Genomic DNA, 18,738 nt, shown 5'->3' on the forward strand with positions numbered 1-18,738 from the left:
TGCTTTATTACATCGTATCTATTGTCTTCTTACTGCAAGAAAATGTATATTATAAAAACTCCACATACCTACCTTTTAATTCTGTCATATTGTCTATGAGTGAAAGTAGAACTATTTAGGTCCAGCTAGAAAACTATGTATCACATAGCCTTTCTGTTCTAAATATTTCTATGGAAAGTCTTATTTTAAAAAATATTTCCTATCCAAAATTTTCTGTTCTCTTTAGACTGAGCAAATAGGTGAACCGTATAGGTTTTTCTGGCTTTCTTTTCCATAATTTTGATGACTCTGACTCCAGCCTTGCAAAACTACTTTTTATATTTTAAACGTGTTTAACTGTGGGATTCAGTCTTTGCTAAGATTTGGCGATGAAGTGAGCAGATTGTTTTAGGTTTCTGTCTTTTTGCATGTCCGGGAATAATTTTGGAATTGTTTTCTTGGGCTTCACCTAACTTTATTCCAGCATATACCTCCTCAGGCAATAGGGAACAGGAGAAAAGGGGTCATTCTAAGTAAGAGAAATAGGTATAGGCCTTAGCCATAACACATTTTATTTCTAGAGTTTATTTTCTGATGGGGTCTTATACTTTTTTTCCAAATTTCAAACTATTTATTTAATGCCATTGGTATCCAGAGGCGATATTATATGAGTTTATCTTGATGCACATGACATTCAAATCCTAAATTACAGAATTCTCTTTAATGTAAAACTCCAGATTAGGACTAGAGAAAGATAAAGAAGGAATAGAGACTACTTACAGGAAAGGGTGTAATCCTTCTCATCTTTTATGCTGAATAAAGTATCCCTGGTGCCCTTGTGCAAGTAAAGTAATTGCTTAAGAAGCTTTTTCTGATGTCTGGAAGGCCTGTGGAGATCTATTCATTTAACTCAGTTTGGTAAAGTTCTTATACAGTTCTCATCACTGTGAAATAACACAGTAGAATTAAAAAACAATTAAAGAACTACCTTCTTTTCCTTTCCTTTTTGTTTTAATGCATTACTCATTTCACTTCACTGTTTCACCAGCTGATGACCTTACAAAAAAGTTTTAAAATCATTGTTTCTTTTTAAAACATAGGATGCATAATATGCAGAAAGTGATGTCAGATAAACACTCTGTGTAAAAGAAAGGATAGGCCACACTTTAGAGGGACAGATTGAGAGGCTGTAGACTCTCTTTGTTACCTGTTCATATGTTTCTTACCTATAAGAGTGTAAGGCTCGGATCCATAGAAAGGGTAGGAATCTGGTCTCAACAGCAGCATCTACAATCTGCCGCTTTTAAGAAATGCAGGGAGAATAGGACTTGCGTAAGACAGTCCACATCTGGGAGAGGCGTTGCTTTTGTTAGAGAACAGGGGTTAAACTGTGTGTCTCCCCGTACCTTGTTGGGCTGCTTTAATCACTGCTGGCGTGTCCTGCTTTCTCATGTTTTGGGCTGACAAAGCATTAAATGTTCTGTGCAAAATTCCATCTAGCTCCATTAAGAGCAAGTAAAAGGACACCCCGTCTAGAACCTGCTTTAGGAGTAGGTTTTGTCTATGCTGGGTTAAAGTTTCTGTAGCTGTTTTGTTAACGCTGCTGCAGTGTGTTCTCCCTGTTGCAAGACAAGTACATTATGGCTGAGGGCCAGGTCTCTCTACAGAGAGGAGATGTGACATGTTGTCTCAGTCTCACAGGCAGAGAAAAAAAGTGAAGCCATATTTCCTGCTCCTCATCTAGCTGTATTTTGAAGAAAAGTGGTGACAATTATAACACATTTTGCTGTGCTAGAATATCTTCTCAGTCCAGTCTCTCAGATGTGGTAGGCATAAAAGTGGAGCACCTGGATTCTCAAAATCCTTGTACAATTTTTGTCTACCTCTAGAGTTCTATAAAATCCATTGGTGCTTATTTTCTGCATCTGTCCCGTACCCTGCTTTAGACAACCAAGCCCTTTTGTGAATCTGGCCTTCATGTTTCTATTTCTCACTCAGACTGCACAGGGAGATTGCTTCAAATCTGTGATCCTCAAGAAGTAAAATGAATGTTTTTCAGTACGTAAAGTGTATTTGTGGTTGGTAGCATTCAGCCTGATAGTTTCGTTAGTCTTTTAAAAACTCTTAAATTAGTAAAATATAAAATTGCCATATTGCCAAATATTCTAATACAGAAATAGCTGGATTATTCCTTTTAAACTAAGAAGGTAGTAAAATAAACATAAATAATATAGAACTCTAAGGAATCTTCAGTCTGAAAACTAGCATGGTTCTGATAAAAAGACCAAAGCATGATTTAAATATACTTTTCATTTTCAGGGCATTCTAGGTATCAGAGGTATAACTGGTATAATGGGACCTAAAGGCACGAAAGTGAGTATTAACCTTTTTTTCCATAAAATGAGCTGGATACAATAATGTACACTCCCTGAATGTTTTAAACCTTATTTAAATTTCTCTCTCTCTCTCTCCTTTTTTTTTAATGAACTTCCTTCTTTCTGCTAGATGTATTTTCATAGCTACAGTACTTTGGTTAGGAAGAAAGGCAGCTGTGATCTTTCCGATAAATGCATCAGATTTCACTGAAGTACACTTATTCTTCCCACTTACCCATAATTCCCTCTGATCCTTGAGTTTATAGTAATTTGGCATGTGTACAAGTATGTAGTTAGCAAGGTAACAGGTTATTTTTTTCTAAATATTTATAGTAGCTATAAACTGTAATATATTTTAATGACAGCTAAAATTTATTACCTATTCCCTTCCCTGATTTGCATCTTTCTGAAGCCTTTTACTTCCCCTGTCCCAGTTTCTGTTAGGGGATAAATATTGAGAATTTGCACTATCTCCATTCTTTCTGTCTCTTGCACCTTTCTGTCTGAAATTGCTGCTGGTGGGATTCATGTTTATAATGGCTCTGACTTTGCTGGGTCATTTTCCAGCTGTTCATCAAACTGTTAAATCAAAACTGACTGCTACATTTCCACTCTTATGATCTTGCTAAATCTGTATAGTCAAAATTTCTGGAAGGAACAAAATGCAGCAATCATGCCATTGTCTCATTCTCCAGAAGTAAAATCACAGAAACCTTATTCTGTGACAACATCAGGTTTGTCCTGATTATGAATCTTTCCATAAATGACCCTTGTAAATTCCCAGACACATTTGCTAAGTTATTATGATATTAGGTTGCTTTTCTGGCCTTCTTTGTATCCCCTGAGTCTCATAGTTGTTATTTGCCTACGTTTGTCCTGTTTTAACTATTTGAAATATTTACTACTTCTTTTTGACTTAAGTTCCATTTTGTCTCTAAATCTTTTCAGAAAATGCTTTTTTGCTCTGCTTCATTTAAAATGACATATAGGGAAGCAATTGTATTGTTGTTTGCTTGAGACACGTAATAAAAAATAGTGGCACTGCACTTTACAATTTTCATTCACATTTTGGTGCCACCCTATTATGCTGTGAAGGAAACAGTATTAGTAAAAGACAACACAAACACATTCTGAAATAGCATGAAAAGATCTACCTCCTCATTGTCCAGTAGGTTTTAACAGGGGATGAACTGGTGGATGGATTACATTTTTCCATAGTTAATAATTACTGGCTTTTATAACTCCTCAAAAAACTAAACAGGAAAGATCAAAAAAATTGATAAAATTCTTTATTTTTTTTTATTTTAAGTTGGTAAAGTGAAACACGGAGCTGTAGCAGAAGCTGCAGTTAGGAAGTAAGTTAGGAAGCAACATAAGTTGTTAGTGTCTCAGAGCTCCATTTTAACATCTTGTGTTATTTCCTTGTTTGATAGGGAGCTCGTGGCCTCGATGGTGATCCTGGTCCCCAAGGTCTTCCTGGAGCACCTGTAAGTAGAGTGTGTGTTAGCCAAACACTTCCCGGAGTCTGCCCACTTAGATGATACATTCTAAAACTTTGTGGCTGTAGAGCAGAAAAGCCTGATTAATCTGTTATTCTCCACAGATGAATAAATTATATTGTATCAAGTCCATAATCACTTACTGTCCCCAAAGAACTATGGGGAAGAGGAAGCCTTTTTAGCCTGTCAGTATTGTAACCTCTTCATCCTGAGTACTTCTGTGCATTAGGGCAGTCTGGAATTTATCAGTATGTTTGGATTTTTTTTTGTTTTGTTTTACTGGAAAGTATTCATTCATTAGAACAAAACCTGTACAAGGGAATTTGTAGGGGTTTTTTGTTTGTTTGTTTTCCTTTTTTTCCTCACAAGGCTGGAATTTACTATTTAAAAGAGATATTCAGAATAGCCAAAAACTGTGGTTTAGAGGAGTGAGTGCAGCATGCTGTGCTTAGACAGAGCTGGATTCCTAGGAAATGGCTGTTAGCTGGGTTTTTAAAACACAGCTGTCAGCTGGAGCTGCCAGCTGCTGTTTTAAAACTGTCCTCAGTTAAAAAGTACTCAGTGCTGCATGGGTAACTGGTATGTAGGTTGTCCACAAGTTCTACTTGTCATTGGGTCAGGCAGGGTCAAGCTCCTTCTGAGAAAGATGCTACAGCCAACTTGTCAGCCAAATGCCATCGTCCCCAAAGCTGCTGAAATTTCTAGCAGCCGCTAGACACACTATGCTCAGACAATCCACATGGCAGTAGGTGTGAAAGGCAATTGTGGACTCCGATTTTCTTAGCCTAGGCCTAAATGAAACCTTGGGTGTACATGATAAGGCCACAAAGCCTATTTGGTCTTGGGAACACTCCCTCATGCCCAGTAGATGGTGTAGATAAACCCTTTGGGGGGATGGGAGAATCTCTGTACAGCTTATAAAGCCCAGCTGCGCCCTGAATTTGGACCTCAACAGGACTGAAGAGGCTAGAAACAGATTCTGTGCACTAGAGTGAACTCTACTTTTGTTTATTTACCAGAGTTTTTAGTTAATAAATATAACTAAGTTTACTGTGGTTTTACTGCTAAAAGATTTTTTTTTTCTTGTAGGGGGATCAAGGACAGAGAGGCACACTGGGAGAGGCAGGTCCAAAGGGAGAAAGGGTGAGCACAAACAAATTTCAAATCATGAATGCTTGCAAACATGGAGATTGCTAATTATGCTGTATGTTTATGTGCTGCTTCAAGTAACCTAACTAATGCATCTCTGAATAAGCATGTGTTGATGATGTTCGTTGCAGCTGTCATTTCAATGTGTCTATTTTCATATTTTATTATTACTCTTAGGGTCCTCAAGGTACAAAAGGAATAAATGGTCTCCCGGGGCCCAAAGGAGAGTCTGTATGTATATTTCATTTCTTCATTTGCTTTGTATCATGCTAATTTATAAAGCCTGGGAGAAATTTCTCCAATAATACGTTTTTTGTCTTTCAAGGGCTTACCAGGAGTTGATGGTCGGGAAGGGATCCCTGGAATGCCTGGAGCAAAGGTAAGATACAGTTGGCATGCGTTTAATTAATATATGCTGCTTTGATAGTGTCCTAGATGTGTTCACACATTTGTGGCAAGCTTTTTATTTGTGCTGCGGCCTGTGGTTTTATGCACATTATTAGGGTAATTGAATGAACTTTCCCATTCTCCACTTCCAAAAGTACACCAGCTCTGTGTTCCAGAAATAAAGTTTTTCTTTATGTTTGATTTGCATAAACAACAACTTAAAATGTTTTTCAGGGTGAACCAGGAAAACCCAGTGCTCCAGGTGATGCAGGGCTTCAGGGACTGCCAGTAAGTATCTGGTATTTTACCTTGAAAGTGAGATTTGGTTCAAACTAAAGAAAGGTCAGATATGGGCCTATTTTGACCCTGATGCTAGAGTAAATTGGGTGAAAAAGCTATGCAAAAGGCCCAGAAAGAGTAAATCCAATGCAAGGAGAAATTCTGGTATGTATATCCAAAACTGTTTTGTGTGAAGGCCTGAAACTCCTCATGGTAGCATGGTGAAGAACTCCATCTCACATAAAGTTCATGGCCAGCATGCAGTTCTCTTAGAGTTTCTAATTTTTCCTCCCTTGTGGATATTATGGTGTGTCCCCACAATGAGAGCTGGTCTCATCCTGTTGACGGTGGCCAAACTGATACCCGGGTTTAGCTGGAAGAGCCAACCTGCTTCTCTAACACATCTTAAATGGACAATCTCTTTCTGATATTCTGCTAGCCCAGAACATCTGGAATGCATCATGCTCATGCTTTTTCCTGGTTCAGTGCACCCCCTGCGGTGAGGTTATAGGGAATTAGTGCTTCTTGGAATGCTTTTGCAGGTAATCTTCTCATGGTAACTGATTATTTTGTGAAAGCTGTGCCGATTATCAAGAGCTAAATAGAAACTTTTTTGAAACACTCTTCTACAGGAATAATTGTTGCAAGGATATAATGAAGGAGCTACACTAAAAGAGAATTGGAAGTAAATTTGTAATAGAAAGTGAGTTCTGCTTGGGAAAAAAAAACTGGTAAAAGCATTCTTGCTAGGAGCTGTTGCACAGAAGTGAGAAGGGGATAAAATGTATACAAAAAATATCTGTTAAACTGGTTTAAGCCAGAAAAAGCCACAACTCCTCACTTTACCATGTTACTTTTGTCAGTTTATGAAGTAGGATAATACTTCTTATCTGGTTACTTTGTAAGTGGAAAGAATTCAAGCTTGCTCCATCATTGGTTAAAAGTGCTTCAATACCAAAGTAAAGGACTAGAAAAATCAATTTACTACTTTGACAAGGGAAAGATAATTTTTTACAGCATTTCCAATCCTCTTAACAACAATTAAACAATGTAAAATGTTGTTTCTTTCAGGGTTTACCAGGCTCTCCAGGTGTGAAAGGCATTCCTGGCCCAAAGGTAAATTATCTGAGTATTTACTTTCTTAGAAAACTGTACTTGTGCTTATTAAGTTCTATTCAGTGAAACTTTATTAATTTTCCATTGTGGCAGAGATGAATCTTTGGCTGAAATAATTAAATATATGCTTTCATCAGCTCTAGTCTTATGTTTTTTCATGATTCTTTTACTACAGAATCTGGTTTTGCTGACTCCAGGTGTTAAACAGGCAATATCTTAAAAAAAAAAAAAAAAAAAAAAAGCAATTTCCTTTTAAATCTGTGGTACTCATTGTTAGAGTACCACATTGTTAGAAAGTGACACAGGTACCTCAGTAGCATTGGAAGCAAGGGAGCTCTTAGTAAGAATAACATTTATAGTTGTACTAAGCTGACTGAATTACAAAGAATATCATCTCTATTTATATTACACCAAATTGCAGCATAAATTCTGATTAAGCATAAAAAAAATCGTATGATTGAAACTATGGAATATTTCAGACCAAGATGTTTGAAACAGTTTTAAGTAACTGAAAAAAGAAAACCAGACTGAGACCTGAATTTCAGTTTAAATTACAATGATGGAAAGTATGGATGATGCTATCCTTTCTTGTGATTAGAGAGCAGCCATCAAGGCTATTTGGTATTTGTCAGTGTGTACATAACAAAAGAACTGGAATCTAATTTTAGAGAAATTAAATAGAAGAAATCAGGTGGAACTAAAAACAAAAAAAGAGGGTAGAAATTAAAAATGAATAAAGGATGATTTTTTAGAAGAGTTTACTGATTTCCTAATTTTTTTTATTTTAAAATGGAATGATAAACTATTGGCTTGGCTAATATTTTTCATCTTCTGTCCAACAGGGTAGTAGAGGTCCCCCTGGCGTGCCAGGTTTTATGGGAAATTCTGGTAAACCTGTAAGATCATTCTTCTTTAAAATACCTAGAAAAACAAAAATTTTGCATTGTGCAAAGAATCACTTTTCAAATTTGTTATGTCATTCCTATCCCCAAAACAGGGTGAACAGGGGCCAGAGGGAGAAGCAGGACCAACAGGACCCCGGGGACCACCAGTAAGTATTGAGTATGCTTCTAACTGAGTGTATTTAATATTGTAGTGTCTCAAGTTGTGGTTGCTGAAACTAACTGTGAGATGCAAATATTATTCAGCACAAGTGCTGTTTTTTAAGGAAAATACTAGGTATTCTTTAACCCCTTTCTGTACCAGGCAGATATGCATCCAGAAAAATCCAGAGAAGCACATGTCCCACAACTACTTTTGGCTTTGGTGATTAGTTCTAAAGCTTTGTTTTGCCTCTAGTCTTCATTTTTGAATAGGCTGAGTAAAAGCCCAAACAGAGGGAATGACGATTTTGTGAATAGGCCCCCACAGACGAAAAGTAGGAGCCAAACTCCTGTTTTTCCGCACCAATAGTTCAACTCCACCACTTACTTACACTGAAAAACTTAACTGCCTGAGCTGTCAGTAGATTACTTACTCTTTTCTTTAACCTTTCCAGCTTCTAAAAAGAGACATGTGCTGAGACTGTATATTACAAGGTTTTGAACATTGTACTAAGTAAATGAGTTTTTTGGGTAGGAGTTATTTCTAGTGCAGGTAATGTGAATAGTGAGGCAGGGTGTAGGGGAAAGGTAGCTATGTCTATCCTAGTAAGGAAAACAGTTAGAGACTATTCCTTGGCTGTTAGGCCAACTAGCATGGCATGGTTTGTCTTCATCCTGCTAAAATTCCCTTACTCACCCCTGCCCCAAAAATGAGGCTGGGTGCACTCAGGTTTCATATTGGGAGTGGTCCCTTACCTGCGCTCCCAAAACTGTTCCTGGGCATTGTCTAGGAAGGTGCCAGCTGGCCTGAGCAAAACTATGCTAACCATTTATCATGGATGATGGTGAGATGCTGCTCAGGTCAGTGCCTTGGCCCTTCCCGGTTGGCATTATGAGTGTAGCCATAATGATATAGTATAGCAATATAGAGCAATATATATAGTAATGCTATAAATATAGCATTTATCTACACTTAGAAACACTGATGTTTTAATTTCTTTCATGGAAGATTTTCCTCAACACTAAAAAGATTCAGAAGACTGGAGGAATTGTTGCTGGACAGCTAGTCCACTGCAGGAAATAAATCTAAGTCTTAAGGAAAGTGAAGTGGGGCAACTAGTGGCATTTGCTAAGGCCCAGTATTGAAGACAAAGGACAGTTATTCCTGAGGCATGTTTGGGGTAGCAGAGGGTGAGCTTAGGCACAGTTACTTTTCTGATTCCCTCCAGAGTGGGCCTGGCACTGTTTAGTTACATGCGGTTGCTCTAACTTCCCTTGGCTGTTAATGCTTCTCTGGCGGTTGAGGAGGTCAGGGATTCGAAGAAAATTTTCATGTACCACCATTGTCTGATGACATTCACTGCTCACAAGGCTCTAGGCTGGATAACCAACTGCTTTTGCAAGCTTCTCTCTTGCCACTGATACTCCAGGGATACTTGCCTGGAATCTTCTGAACTTTGCTATCATATGTTGACATAAGTGATTTACTCATACAGGTACAGGGACAGCCTCATACAGGGTTTAGGGATTTACTGGTAGGGATATACTCATAAGGATGTTTCATGGCTCAGGAATATCTTCTCTGAATTAACTCTTCTGTGTCTTTAAACATGCAGCAACAGTCAGTCAAGAAATAGACTTGGTTTTCTTCTATTTTCTTCTGTGTTTTGCATTATCTTGTTATATTAGCATTATATAATGTGCTAAATGCATCATATCATGAGATCACATTTATTTTAGACTGAATCTTTGAATGCCTGCTGCCTACACAGCTGCCTACAAATAATATAAAATAGATATTGTGAGCATATATTCGCTAGGCTACATACAGTATCTTCAGTCTCCCGTATCCCTGACTCACAAACATCTGGTTTTGCTGTTTGTATTTAAAAGTGCTTGATATAGTGGAATGCGTTTTTGCAGCCCTGTTCTTCTTCAGCTGATGCTTTGGATACTTGTAACAGGTTATAAATGGATTAGACCAAAGTAATTGCCCACTCTGATACTGCAAGATAATCTGTTAAACTATGCTTTTAATCCTCTAAATGTGAACATGAATTTACAAAATCAGCAGTCCACAGAAACAGGAGTTGACATGCTAGGTTAATTATGAACAACCTTGTAGTCAGACAGAAACACTTAATGCAGATTAAATACAATCATTTTTCTGTTTGCCGCTCTAGATGCTGGCAAGACATGTCAAAGGCTTGCTGCCCATATTAGAAAAATCAGCCATTATGAAGTGTACTGATTTTTCTTTTTCATTACAAGTGCAAGGGAAACATTAAACATTAGAGCAAAAACAGAGAAGGGAATAGTTTTCAGAGAATACAAAATAGAGAAAGAAAATTCATTATTGATAATAAAGTAAGCTTGCATATAGAACATCAAACAGCAATTTTCTACTCATCTGTAGTTCCCTTAAAGTTACAAAGAGTTCTGAATAATAACCATGTTTAGCTTCCTTCTCCTTAAGACTACAGACAACATATGGCTGGAACGGCTTTCTGTTTTCCCTTTGTGAACAAAGTAAGGACATTACTTTTTCACAGAAAACTGGAAGGATCAGGATTTTATGTTCAGGAAGAGAAAAAGGTTGGATAATTGAACCTCTGTGAGCTTTGTTCAAAATTGAGTTGTGTTTATTTTCAGGACAGAATAAAGAATGTTTTCTCTTCTTTCTCTTCTGCAGCATACATATGTAATAGGTGTATTTCAGCCTGTGGTTTTAGAACTCTGCCCTTACATTTCCTGGAAAAAAAAAATCTCTTAGTTAAATAATTCCAAACTCCATCATTTTAAGACTTCTAAAACTAGAAATTTTGAAAATTAATTGAGAGACATTTTTATAATTACTCAAAAGAGAAATTTCCTGTGAATTTTCAATTTTTTTGTCACAGATTTGACATTTGCCAAAGTTTCATAATCCTTTCAAAGTCTGAAGATTTTATGGTTACTCTTCAGGTATTTTTGCTTGTCTTTTTCTTTCCTATTCTGAATTATCCACTCTCTTCCTTACCATTCACCTCAATTCCTTCCTTCCTTACCCATTTTTCCATTTCATTCTTGCTAGTAGAAGACTCTGTGGTAGAAGTCAAGAGGGACAGTCCTTCATCCTTGTAGTTAGAAAAGTCTTGACCTTTTGTAGAATAAGGAGAACTTTAGCCACTTTCTTTACTGCTGCATGGAAGCAGCCACATAAGAGATCCTCCTCGGTTTCCCATTTCACTTACCCCTGTGGAAAGACAGCGTGGTTAGGAGCTACAGGAGGACGAGAATGGCAGAGGAAGGCCCTGTAGTGAAGGGTTTGGGATCTAACGAAGCTGACTTTTCTAATAATGGCAGTAGGCCAATATCTATACTAGGGGAAAAAACAACGTGCCTACATTTGTGTTGTATTTAAAATTTGCCTGCTTCTCTGATTAAGCAAGTTGCAAAAGATACTTTCTGAGAGAAAATTTTCATTTCAGCTAGTATGTGTTTTTTCAAGCAGTTACACAATGGAGCACTGTTAAATGATCATCAGTGACCCTGTTTGTGGGATAAATTAATACTTCTATACTGTTTAAAAATTCTGTGGCATCCTCTGGCATGAATCATGCTATTTCAGAGTTATTTTCATCATTAAACAACTGTTGGAATGCAATTGTAACAGTATTGTTACTAAGCAGCAGGTCAAAATTTTGGCCTTCTGCAAGTCTGTAGATGTTTAGTTTGCCAGGGGAGTTATTAAATCATTGAAATCAAGATAGCTGGACCTAATAAACAAATGGACAAAATAAACTCATGTATTGGGAGAATCTTACCTTACTACTGACAACTGTCCATAGGAGAAAAATACATTCAAAAATACAGTTTTAGGCTACCATTACTTTTTCGTAGAAAACTTAAATTGGCAGTGAGGGGTGGGAGGGCAAGAGTTTCCTTTTTGTTTCTTTAGTTAAATGCTCATCTATTCAATTCAACAGAAAAACAACTGGAGTAGCATGGAAATTTTGTCTTTCATTTTCAGATCAAATCAATTTTCCTTTCCTCTTTAGCTGTTTTGTCAGTTAACCTTATGTTTGATTCGTGTTATGCTATTCAATCAAAATAATTACCAAACTCACTTGTGATTTAATCCTTTTTAAACCAGTCATCATGGCAGGTGGCCCAAAGGAAGCAATTTTTAAACATTGAAGTGTCAGTCCCAATCAGTGGAATTAACTGTGCTCCTTAATGGTTTAACTATTTTTTTCGTATTTATTTGCATTTAGCAGGATTGAATTTCTCATGGTGCATTTACAGAAAATACTCCCCTTTCATCTCTCTTGTTTTTTTCATCATTTGTTTCTCTTCTTAAAGGACACTTCCTATAGTTCTGAGGTGAAAAAATAGCTTGGACCATTTAAATATACTTAACTTAAGGTTCAGTACTTGCCTAGTAAATTCAGTAAACTCTTCTGATGTATGTGCAGACCAGCATACATATGTTGACATTAAAATATTTATGATGTGATACACATTTTCCAAATATTAGCACTTTGGAATTTAAATTGCTACCTACATTAGCCTTGATACCCTAGCTCTGTATGTGGTCACTGGAAAGAGACTTCTGAGGGCAAATTACTTAACCTGAATTAGAGGTTTGGGTTATTTGGGCTGAATTGCTCTCTGGAGGTGCCTTTGTCTCTCTGTTCATTATAAAGAGAGAGCCTGGAGAGTAGCTTAGATTTGATACTAAACTGTCAGATAACCTGAAGTTAGGTGAGAATCCTGTTTTCAGCATCTTAAAAGTATTTTCAGCTACTTCATTTTCTGAGTCTTTAAAGATATTTTCCTTTGTCTTATCTACCTTTATTATTATTATCTACTCTTATTACCCCAATAATTATCATATAACTAAAATCTGGTTTTCTATCGTATTCTTTTAACATGACTCAAACTGAAATAATGGGTTGTTTTCCACAGTTATGTATGGGTATAGTGGCAGGATGAACAGTCTTTGCCTCAGTTTATATTACATGTTTAGGTATTAGTGTACATGTTTTGTACATATAATTTCTGAGCTGTTTCACAAGTGGTGAGTCATGGTTACATTTAAGATATAGCTTAAGGGGTTAACATTACACAAAGTCTATAACAGACTCAAAGAACAATTGGGATTTCCATCCTGCCAGATTTGCTTTATAATCAGTAAACCTAAGCCTCTGGATGGATGTGACTAAACTTTCTGACCTTACAAAATTCTGCAGTGTGATTCATATAGACGACAGCTTCCTCCTCTCTAATTCACAGACTACACATCCCAACCAAACCTGATTTAGTGTCTCCAAGCCTCTCCAGTCCTCATACTATCTACCCCTGTCTTCCCAAACCAGGTCATCAGCCTCCTGTCTGCTACCTCACTCATTCTTTACTGCTCCACTTCCAATGGCAGCTTCCTTTTCATTTTGGACATGCTAGATCTTTGGCTTCAGCAGATATCCTGATGTTGGCTTTTTCTAAACATTATGTTTGTTTGCAGCTAGTAATCTGGGTTAAAAAAAAATGCACGTCATGGGGTTAGGGTGCTAAGGCTCTCCTGGGCGTCAGTTAGCAGTATAGATTTCACCAGTGTGGAAAGGCCTTTGTATACATGCTTAGCTGAAGTATCACCCTTGAAGAGAATGGCAGCTGTTGGGCTTGTTCCTGTGCCCAAAGCAGGACACAGTTAAGAGGAAGAGGAAGGTACATGGCAAGCTACACCTATCTCTTCCCAGTGTCCTGGGCAGTACAATTTGATCATTATTCTGAGACAGGTGCATTTAAAATCTCAGAGAAAGGTTGCTATGTATTTCTTCCTCTAGAAAATAATAGCTTGCATTTTTGGATGCTTTTTAGTGCTGTACTGAGGGCCAAAGTAAGGGCTGTGCAAATGTTAACATGGATAAATCCTTGAAGTTAAATTAGTATTTCCTCCTCTGAGACTTTGGATGAAAAAAAATTTATAATAAGTTAAAGGCTCACAAGCATATCATTGATGAATGGGACATGTTCTGCAAAAGTCTGTGGGATAATCAGTTTATAAAAAAAATGCATTCCAAAACATACCTTGTTTGTTCACATTTTCTGTACAGATTTCTTCCTTTATGGTGGTGCTAGTGAATATACCAAAAATCAATATTATATATTGTAAAAATAAAATTCATAGAAAAGGAGAGATTATTAAACTATACACTATAAATTACTAGCAAGAGATTCTAATTTGTGTTTAGATTATCTGGGCAATTTAGTGAGATGCAAATTATCTGGGCAGTATTCTTGTTCTTACAACTTTTCCATTGATAGTAGCACAGTAGCATCCTTAACAGGATCAAGAGGTCAACAGGAGATCAATAAACCAGTGAAAGTGTGAGCCTGAGAGTGCGTCTTGTAACTACTTGCGTGAATTCTGCAAAAGAATCAAGTCCTTCAAAATTTCAAGGGGAATAAAAACCATTTTCTGGAGAAAGAAAGGAAGCTTTAGTGTACATCCTGTAATGTCCCCTGACATATGTGATGTTCAGAGGGTAAATATAGAGCTAACAGAAATGTGAGAGAGACATGAAATCTTCATTTACATGTACAGAGTGGTCCAGCAATCCTACCTTGGAACAAAGGGAAGGTAGATTTTGTTCTAACCACTGTCTGGCACCGCAGCTGTGGTAGGGCTACATCCTGGTATTGTTCAGTGCTGCGCTGCTGAACACCCTATTGTTTTAAAATGTGCCTTGCTTTCATTTGAGAGAATGACCCTATCCCCACCAGTGCACACAGGGTAAGTATCAGTAAATTTAACAGAAAACAATTATCTATACTGTCAAACCGTTGGAGCACTCCTGGGCATGCTTTTGGCCCATACGATTTGTCATTCTCTCAAACAATCTCTAGGCAGTGGCCAGGCCTTAGAGTGTTTAAGGGGCCATTCGCCGTAAGTGTCTGCACGCTGCCTCCCTTCGTTGTAGGCAAGAATATTTTACCAGCATGGGTGCAAGCCAGCCTGTCCCAGTTGGTGTGTTAGAGTTCCTAATCTAGAAGAGCCAGTTTCCCTCTCCAGACCTTTCTCTGCTAGGAAAAGTAGAAATTTTAAAGTCAAAAGTGCATGAAACATACAGGTCACAGTATTTTTTTCTGTTAAAACCTATGCAATGTTGCAATTGATTTTGGGGTGGGCCTGCAGCTATGGATTGTGTTACACATACGGCTGCAGTATAAAGATAGGTAGGCTGAGGGCACGGCTGTACTGTCCTTTGTTCTGATCATGGCCTACTAGTAACTTAGACCATAGAGTCAGGTTTCATCTGACCAAACACAGACATCACCAGCTGAACCAGTTATCATAGGGACCCTTTTATAGTCTGTGGGAAAAAGTAGGTGCTTCTAGGTCATGATTCATCTGAGCCATTTCAAATGTCTATATTAGGACATTTCAAGATGCCTTTTTTGCTTCTTCATTCCCTATGGCATGAACCTGGGGTAACTAGCTCAATGTGAATCTTATCCCAGGGCCATTTCACTTGGATATATCTTGATGGAAGCTGTACAGCGTTTTAAGCTATGCCATGGGCTGATGGGATTCTTGATTGTTCTTTGGGATACGCTTCCCTTCTTATTCTTTAAAGTACAATTCCTGCAGATCTTGCAGTGATCGCCCTTAATTTGAAGTAATCTGTCCTTACAGGTACAATGTCAATGTTTATAGGAAGTACTGTCCTTCTGTATTCTAGTCTTCCATATACTAGCCTCCTTTTTACCACATTAGAAAAGTGCTGGTGTTTGAAAAAGTGCCTATAATGCAAATTTAACAAAACATATTTTGCATTTAAAGTAATATTAAAGATTTTACTGTGTTCTGTACCACCAGTAGAACCTCTGATGCACTTAAGATGTTTACTGTATGAGTTTAACTCTATCGAAGGAACATTGTTTTGCTTAATAGCTGTATAGCATTCAGATATGAACTTTATGCCATATACAGATAGAAGTGTCTTTAATACTGATTGTAATTTTAATTCTTTTGTTTCCTGCATCAGAATTTAGTAACATTCCAGGTCAGAGAGGTAGTACAGAATTATGTGGATAAATAATAGATTTACAAAAGGTTAATGCATCTTCTGGGTCATAAGATGAAGGAAAGTTTCTTTTTTCTTTGCTTTTTTTTTTACTTAAAAAAACTTTCAGAAGTTAGGCAAAAATTCTTTAAAAGGATAGTGATTTTAACATCAGAGGATATTTGGGGGGAAATGAATGGAAAAGTCTGTTTATATTTAATTCTCTGATCTCTCCAGGATACCTAATTATTTCTTGAATTCTAGAGTTCAGTATTCCTAAGCTGCGTGAGAAGTCATCAGTGCATTTATGAACTAGTGTAAAATGCATTTTAAGTCTGCCATCTCCTTTTATGGTTCAATATGTCACAATATCTTTCTTATTCTGAACAAAATGCTACATTTTAAATTCTCCACTGTATACAGTACTGGAATGTTTAAGATCTGCATTTATCCAAAATTTCCTAAGCTATATAAAACAGGTTATCCACTTGCATACCTAATAACTCTGATTCTTGATATTTTATAATCTTAAATGCTATATCATCATTTTATAACAAGTACCACTCATTCATTTACACAGTAAAAGTAACAAAAGTGTCTTAAGCGAAACTTAGGCTTGTGCTGCGACAGTCTATACTGTACACCTAAAGGTGAGAGTAAGTGTATAAAGCTTATTGAGCTGCTCTTAAAATTCTGGTCATGAGAAACAAAACCCTTTTGAAACAGGTACTTTAGTTCTAAAATTGCTTACAACCTTTGAAGATTACCCTAAATGTGAGGTTTACCCAGAGTGTGTAATCAAATGGCTGCATTAAGACATGGAGTTACAACACTGATGTGACAATATAAAGTGAAAATCCAGTTCAGAGCATGTTTATGCTTATTACTATTATACATGGGAATTAAAAGGTTCCCCTCCCCTATAGTAGTCTCTCTCTCTGTATTGCCTAAATGAGTTTAAGCATGACTTTTACATGCTGTTTTGAAATTTGTCCATTGTACATGTGAGATCATGGGCTTTTAAGTACTTTAAAGATAACATCTAACAGCCAACAATAAAAGTTTACCCTCGCTGGGCCTTGTTATTCTTGAGTAGGGAGCTTGTAAATTGTGCTTAATTGTAGTCATGGGGGAGTCTTTTGATGAAACTAAGCATATGCCTAAAGCTAAGCATATCCTTCAGAGTTGTGTTAATGGAATAAATGCCTGCCTGACAGATAGCTCTCAGGAGCAGTCCCATGAAGGGAACTTTGTTGTGAATAATCACTGGTCAGAATGAATAAGTTTAGTCATTTAATGCTATTTGAACATTGTGTGTCATTATTACCTAGAAATATTTACATTTCTTAGGAATTTTCAGTATTGTTAATGTACATGCATTTTTGCACTAATAAACAAGTCACTAAACATTAAGAAAAAAAAATCGAGCTTTATTTCCAGTTCACAAGAAATTTTTCAGGAAGTAACAATGTCCTTCTGTTTCCTATAAGGGTAGCAGAGGGGAGCCAGGTCCTGTGGGTCCTCCAGGTCTGCCAGGGAAACGGGTAAGCAGTGTATTTACATATTTAGTGCTTTAGTTTACTTTCCAGGAGCTACGATACCATTTGGAACTATACTTACTTGTTCATCTATGTAGTGAACTGAAAATAATGCTGAAACGAGTGCCTGTTGAGTTTCTTTTTAGTCCTTTGTGACTGTGCTAATATTAGCAAGTGTTGTTTTAAAGTATATGGAAATATGTGGGTTTTTTCTTCTGTTTCAAAAAATAAAAAAAGTTCCTGTGATATGTGAGGCTGTGACTGTACATTCCTGTGTGGGCTGTGCATACTCAGTGAACGGGGGCCATGAAAGACTGGCTTTCTGCTAGCAGCTACATGAAACTAATGAATGGGCCAGATTATGAATGCCACCTTTTACTACTGCTCAAGCAGTATTTACACAGTACTAGTCAGAAGCGTAGGCTGGGGAGGTCTTGCCTGAAAGAGCCTGCTGTTACAGAGGAATGCACAAATCACAGAGTGCAAGGTCTGAGGAAGTTCTTTTAAGAGAACCAGACTGTAGTCAAATGACTGGAGGGTGGAAAGCCCAGTAAGCCATTTCTTTTGTGTTTGTCAGCAATAAAATCATCATACGATGCTGGTTAAAAGGATCGGTTCAATTTTCATCAGATAATCACTATTCTTCAAGTTAGAATTGTTTAAGGAATAAAATTCTGATGCTCAGTTGTTCATTCTAAAACAGAACAGGGAAGTTTACATCCTCAGTTTATTTTCACAGGGTCCCCAGGGTGATATTGGACTTCCCGGACTGTCAGGTCCTCCAGGTTTACCTGGTGGTAAGGGTGACCGGGTAAGAAATGCACTCATATACATAGTCTGCAGTATGATGGCAGCAGTAAAAACAGTGATTTTTAGCATTGTTTGCAGTTTTTACAAGAGTTAATGTCTTGTAATTTCTAGTTTTATATGTAGATCTGTTAACTGCTTGAAAGCAGCTCTCTATGTGCCCATTAACTACTTATAGCTCATACAAATGTACAAGAAAAGACTTGACAATGTTACTTAAGAGACTGAAGTAAGATTACTGGTGTCAATATTTCCTTTTTTAGGAGTCTGAATCATTTAGGGGCCTAAATCACATTGCAAATCACTGCCTGAAGCACATCTGAAATTGTAAATCAGGCTCTCTGGTCACTAAAGAAGTTTTGAAATCTGCAGTAGATGCAATGCCTTTAGCATACTTCTTAACATACCTGCTATGGAAACGCACTGACAAATACAACTGTTGAGACACGTATGCATACATGCACTGTTACAGGCTATAGGTGCTCTCTCTAGCATTTTGTTAAGAATGAAGAACT

The 18,738-nt window shown here is 37.2% G+C and overlaps 1 protein-coding gene across 2 annotated transcripts in view; it reads left to right on the top strand.

Annotated features, from left to right (window-relative positions):
- COL9A1 (collagen type IX alpha 1 chain) overlaps positions 1 to 18,738 on the top strand; it is a 71,944-nt gene that overhangs the window by 37,192 nt on the left and 16,014 nt on the right. For both annotated transcript variants that reach the window (XM_013952390.2, XM_067294125.1), the window contains 11 exons: positions 2,299 to 2,352; positions 3,788 to 3,841; positions 4,943 to 4,996; positions 5,180 to 5,233; positions 5,328 to 5,381; positions 5,624 to 5,677; positions 6,740 to 6,784; positions 7,627 to 7,680; positions 7,782 to 7,835; positions 17,369 to 17,422; positions 18,156 to 18,227. In XM_013952390.2, the coding sequence (XP_013807844.2) occupies positions 2,299 to 2,352; positions 3,788 to 3,841; positions 4,943 to 4,996; positions 5,180 to 5,233; positions 5,328 to 5,381; positions 5,624 to 5,677; positions 6,740 to 6,784; positions 7,627 to 7,680; positions 7,782 to 7,835; positions 17,369 to 17,422; positions 18,156 to 18,227 (603 nt within the window). The remainder of the gene's footprint in view (positions 1 to 2,298; positions 2,353 to 3,787; positions 3,842 to 4,942; positions 4,997 to 5,179; positions 5,234 to 5,327; positions 5,382 to 5,623; positions 5,678 to 6,739; positions 6,785 to 7,626; positions 7,681 to 7,781; positions 7,836 to 17,368; positions 17,423 to 18,155; positions 18,228 to 18,738) is intronic.

The sequence above is a fragment of the Apteryx mantelli genome, chromosome 3, assembly GCF_036417845.1.
Source record: "Apteryx mantelli isolate bAptMan1 chromosome 3, bAptMan1.hap1, whole genome shotgun sequence".
In the NCBI taxonomy this organism is placed as follows: domain Eukaryota; kingdom Metazoa; phylum Chordata; class Aves; order Apterygiformes; family Apterygidae; genus Apteryx; species Apteryx mantelli.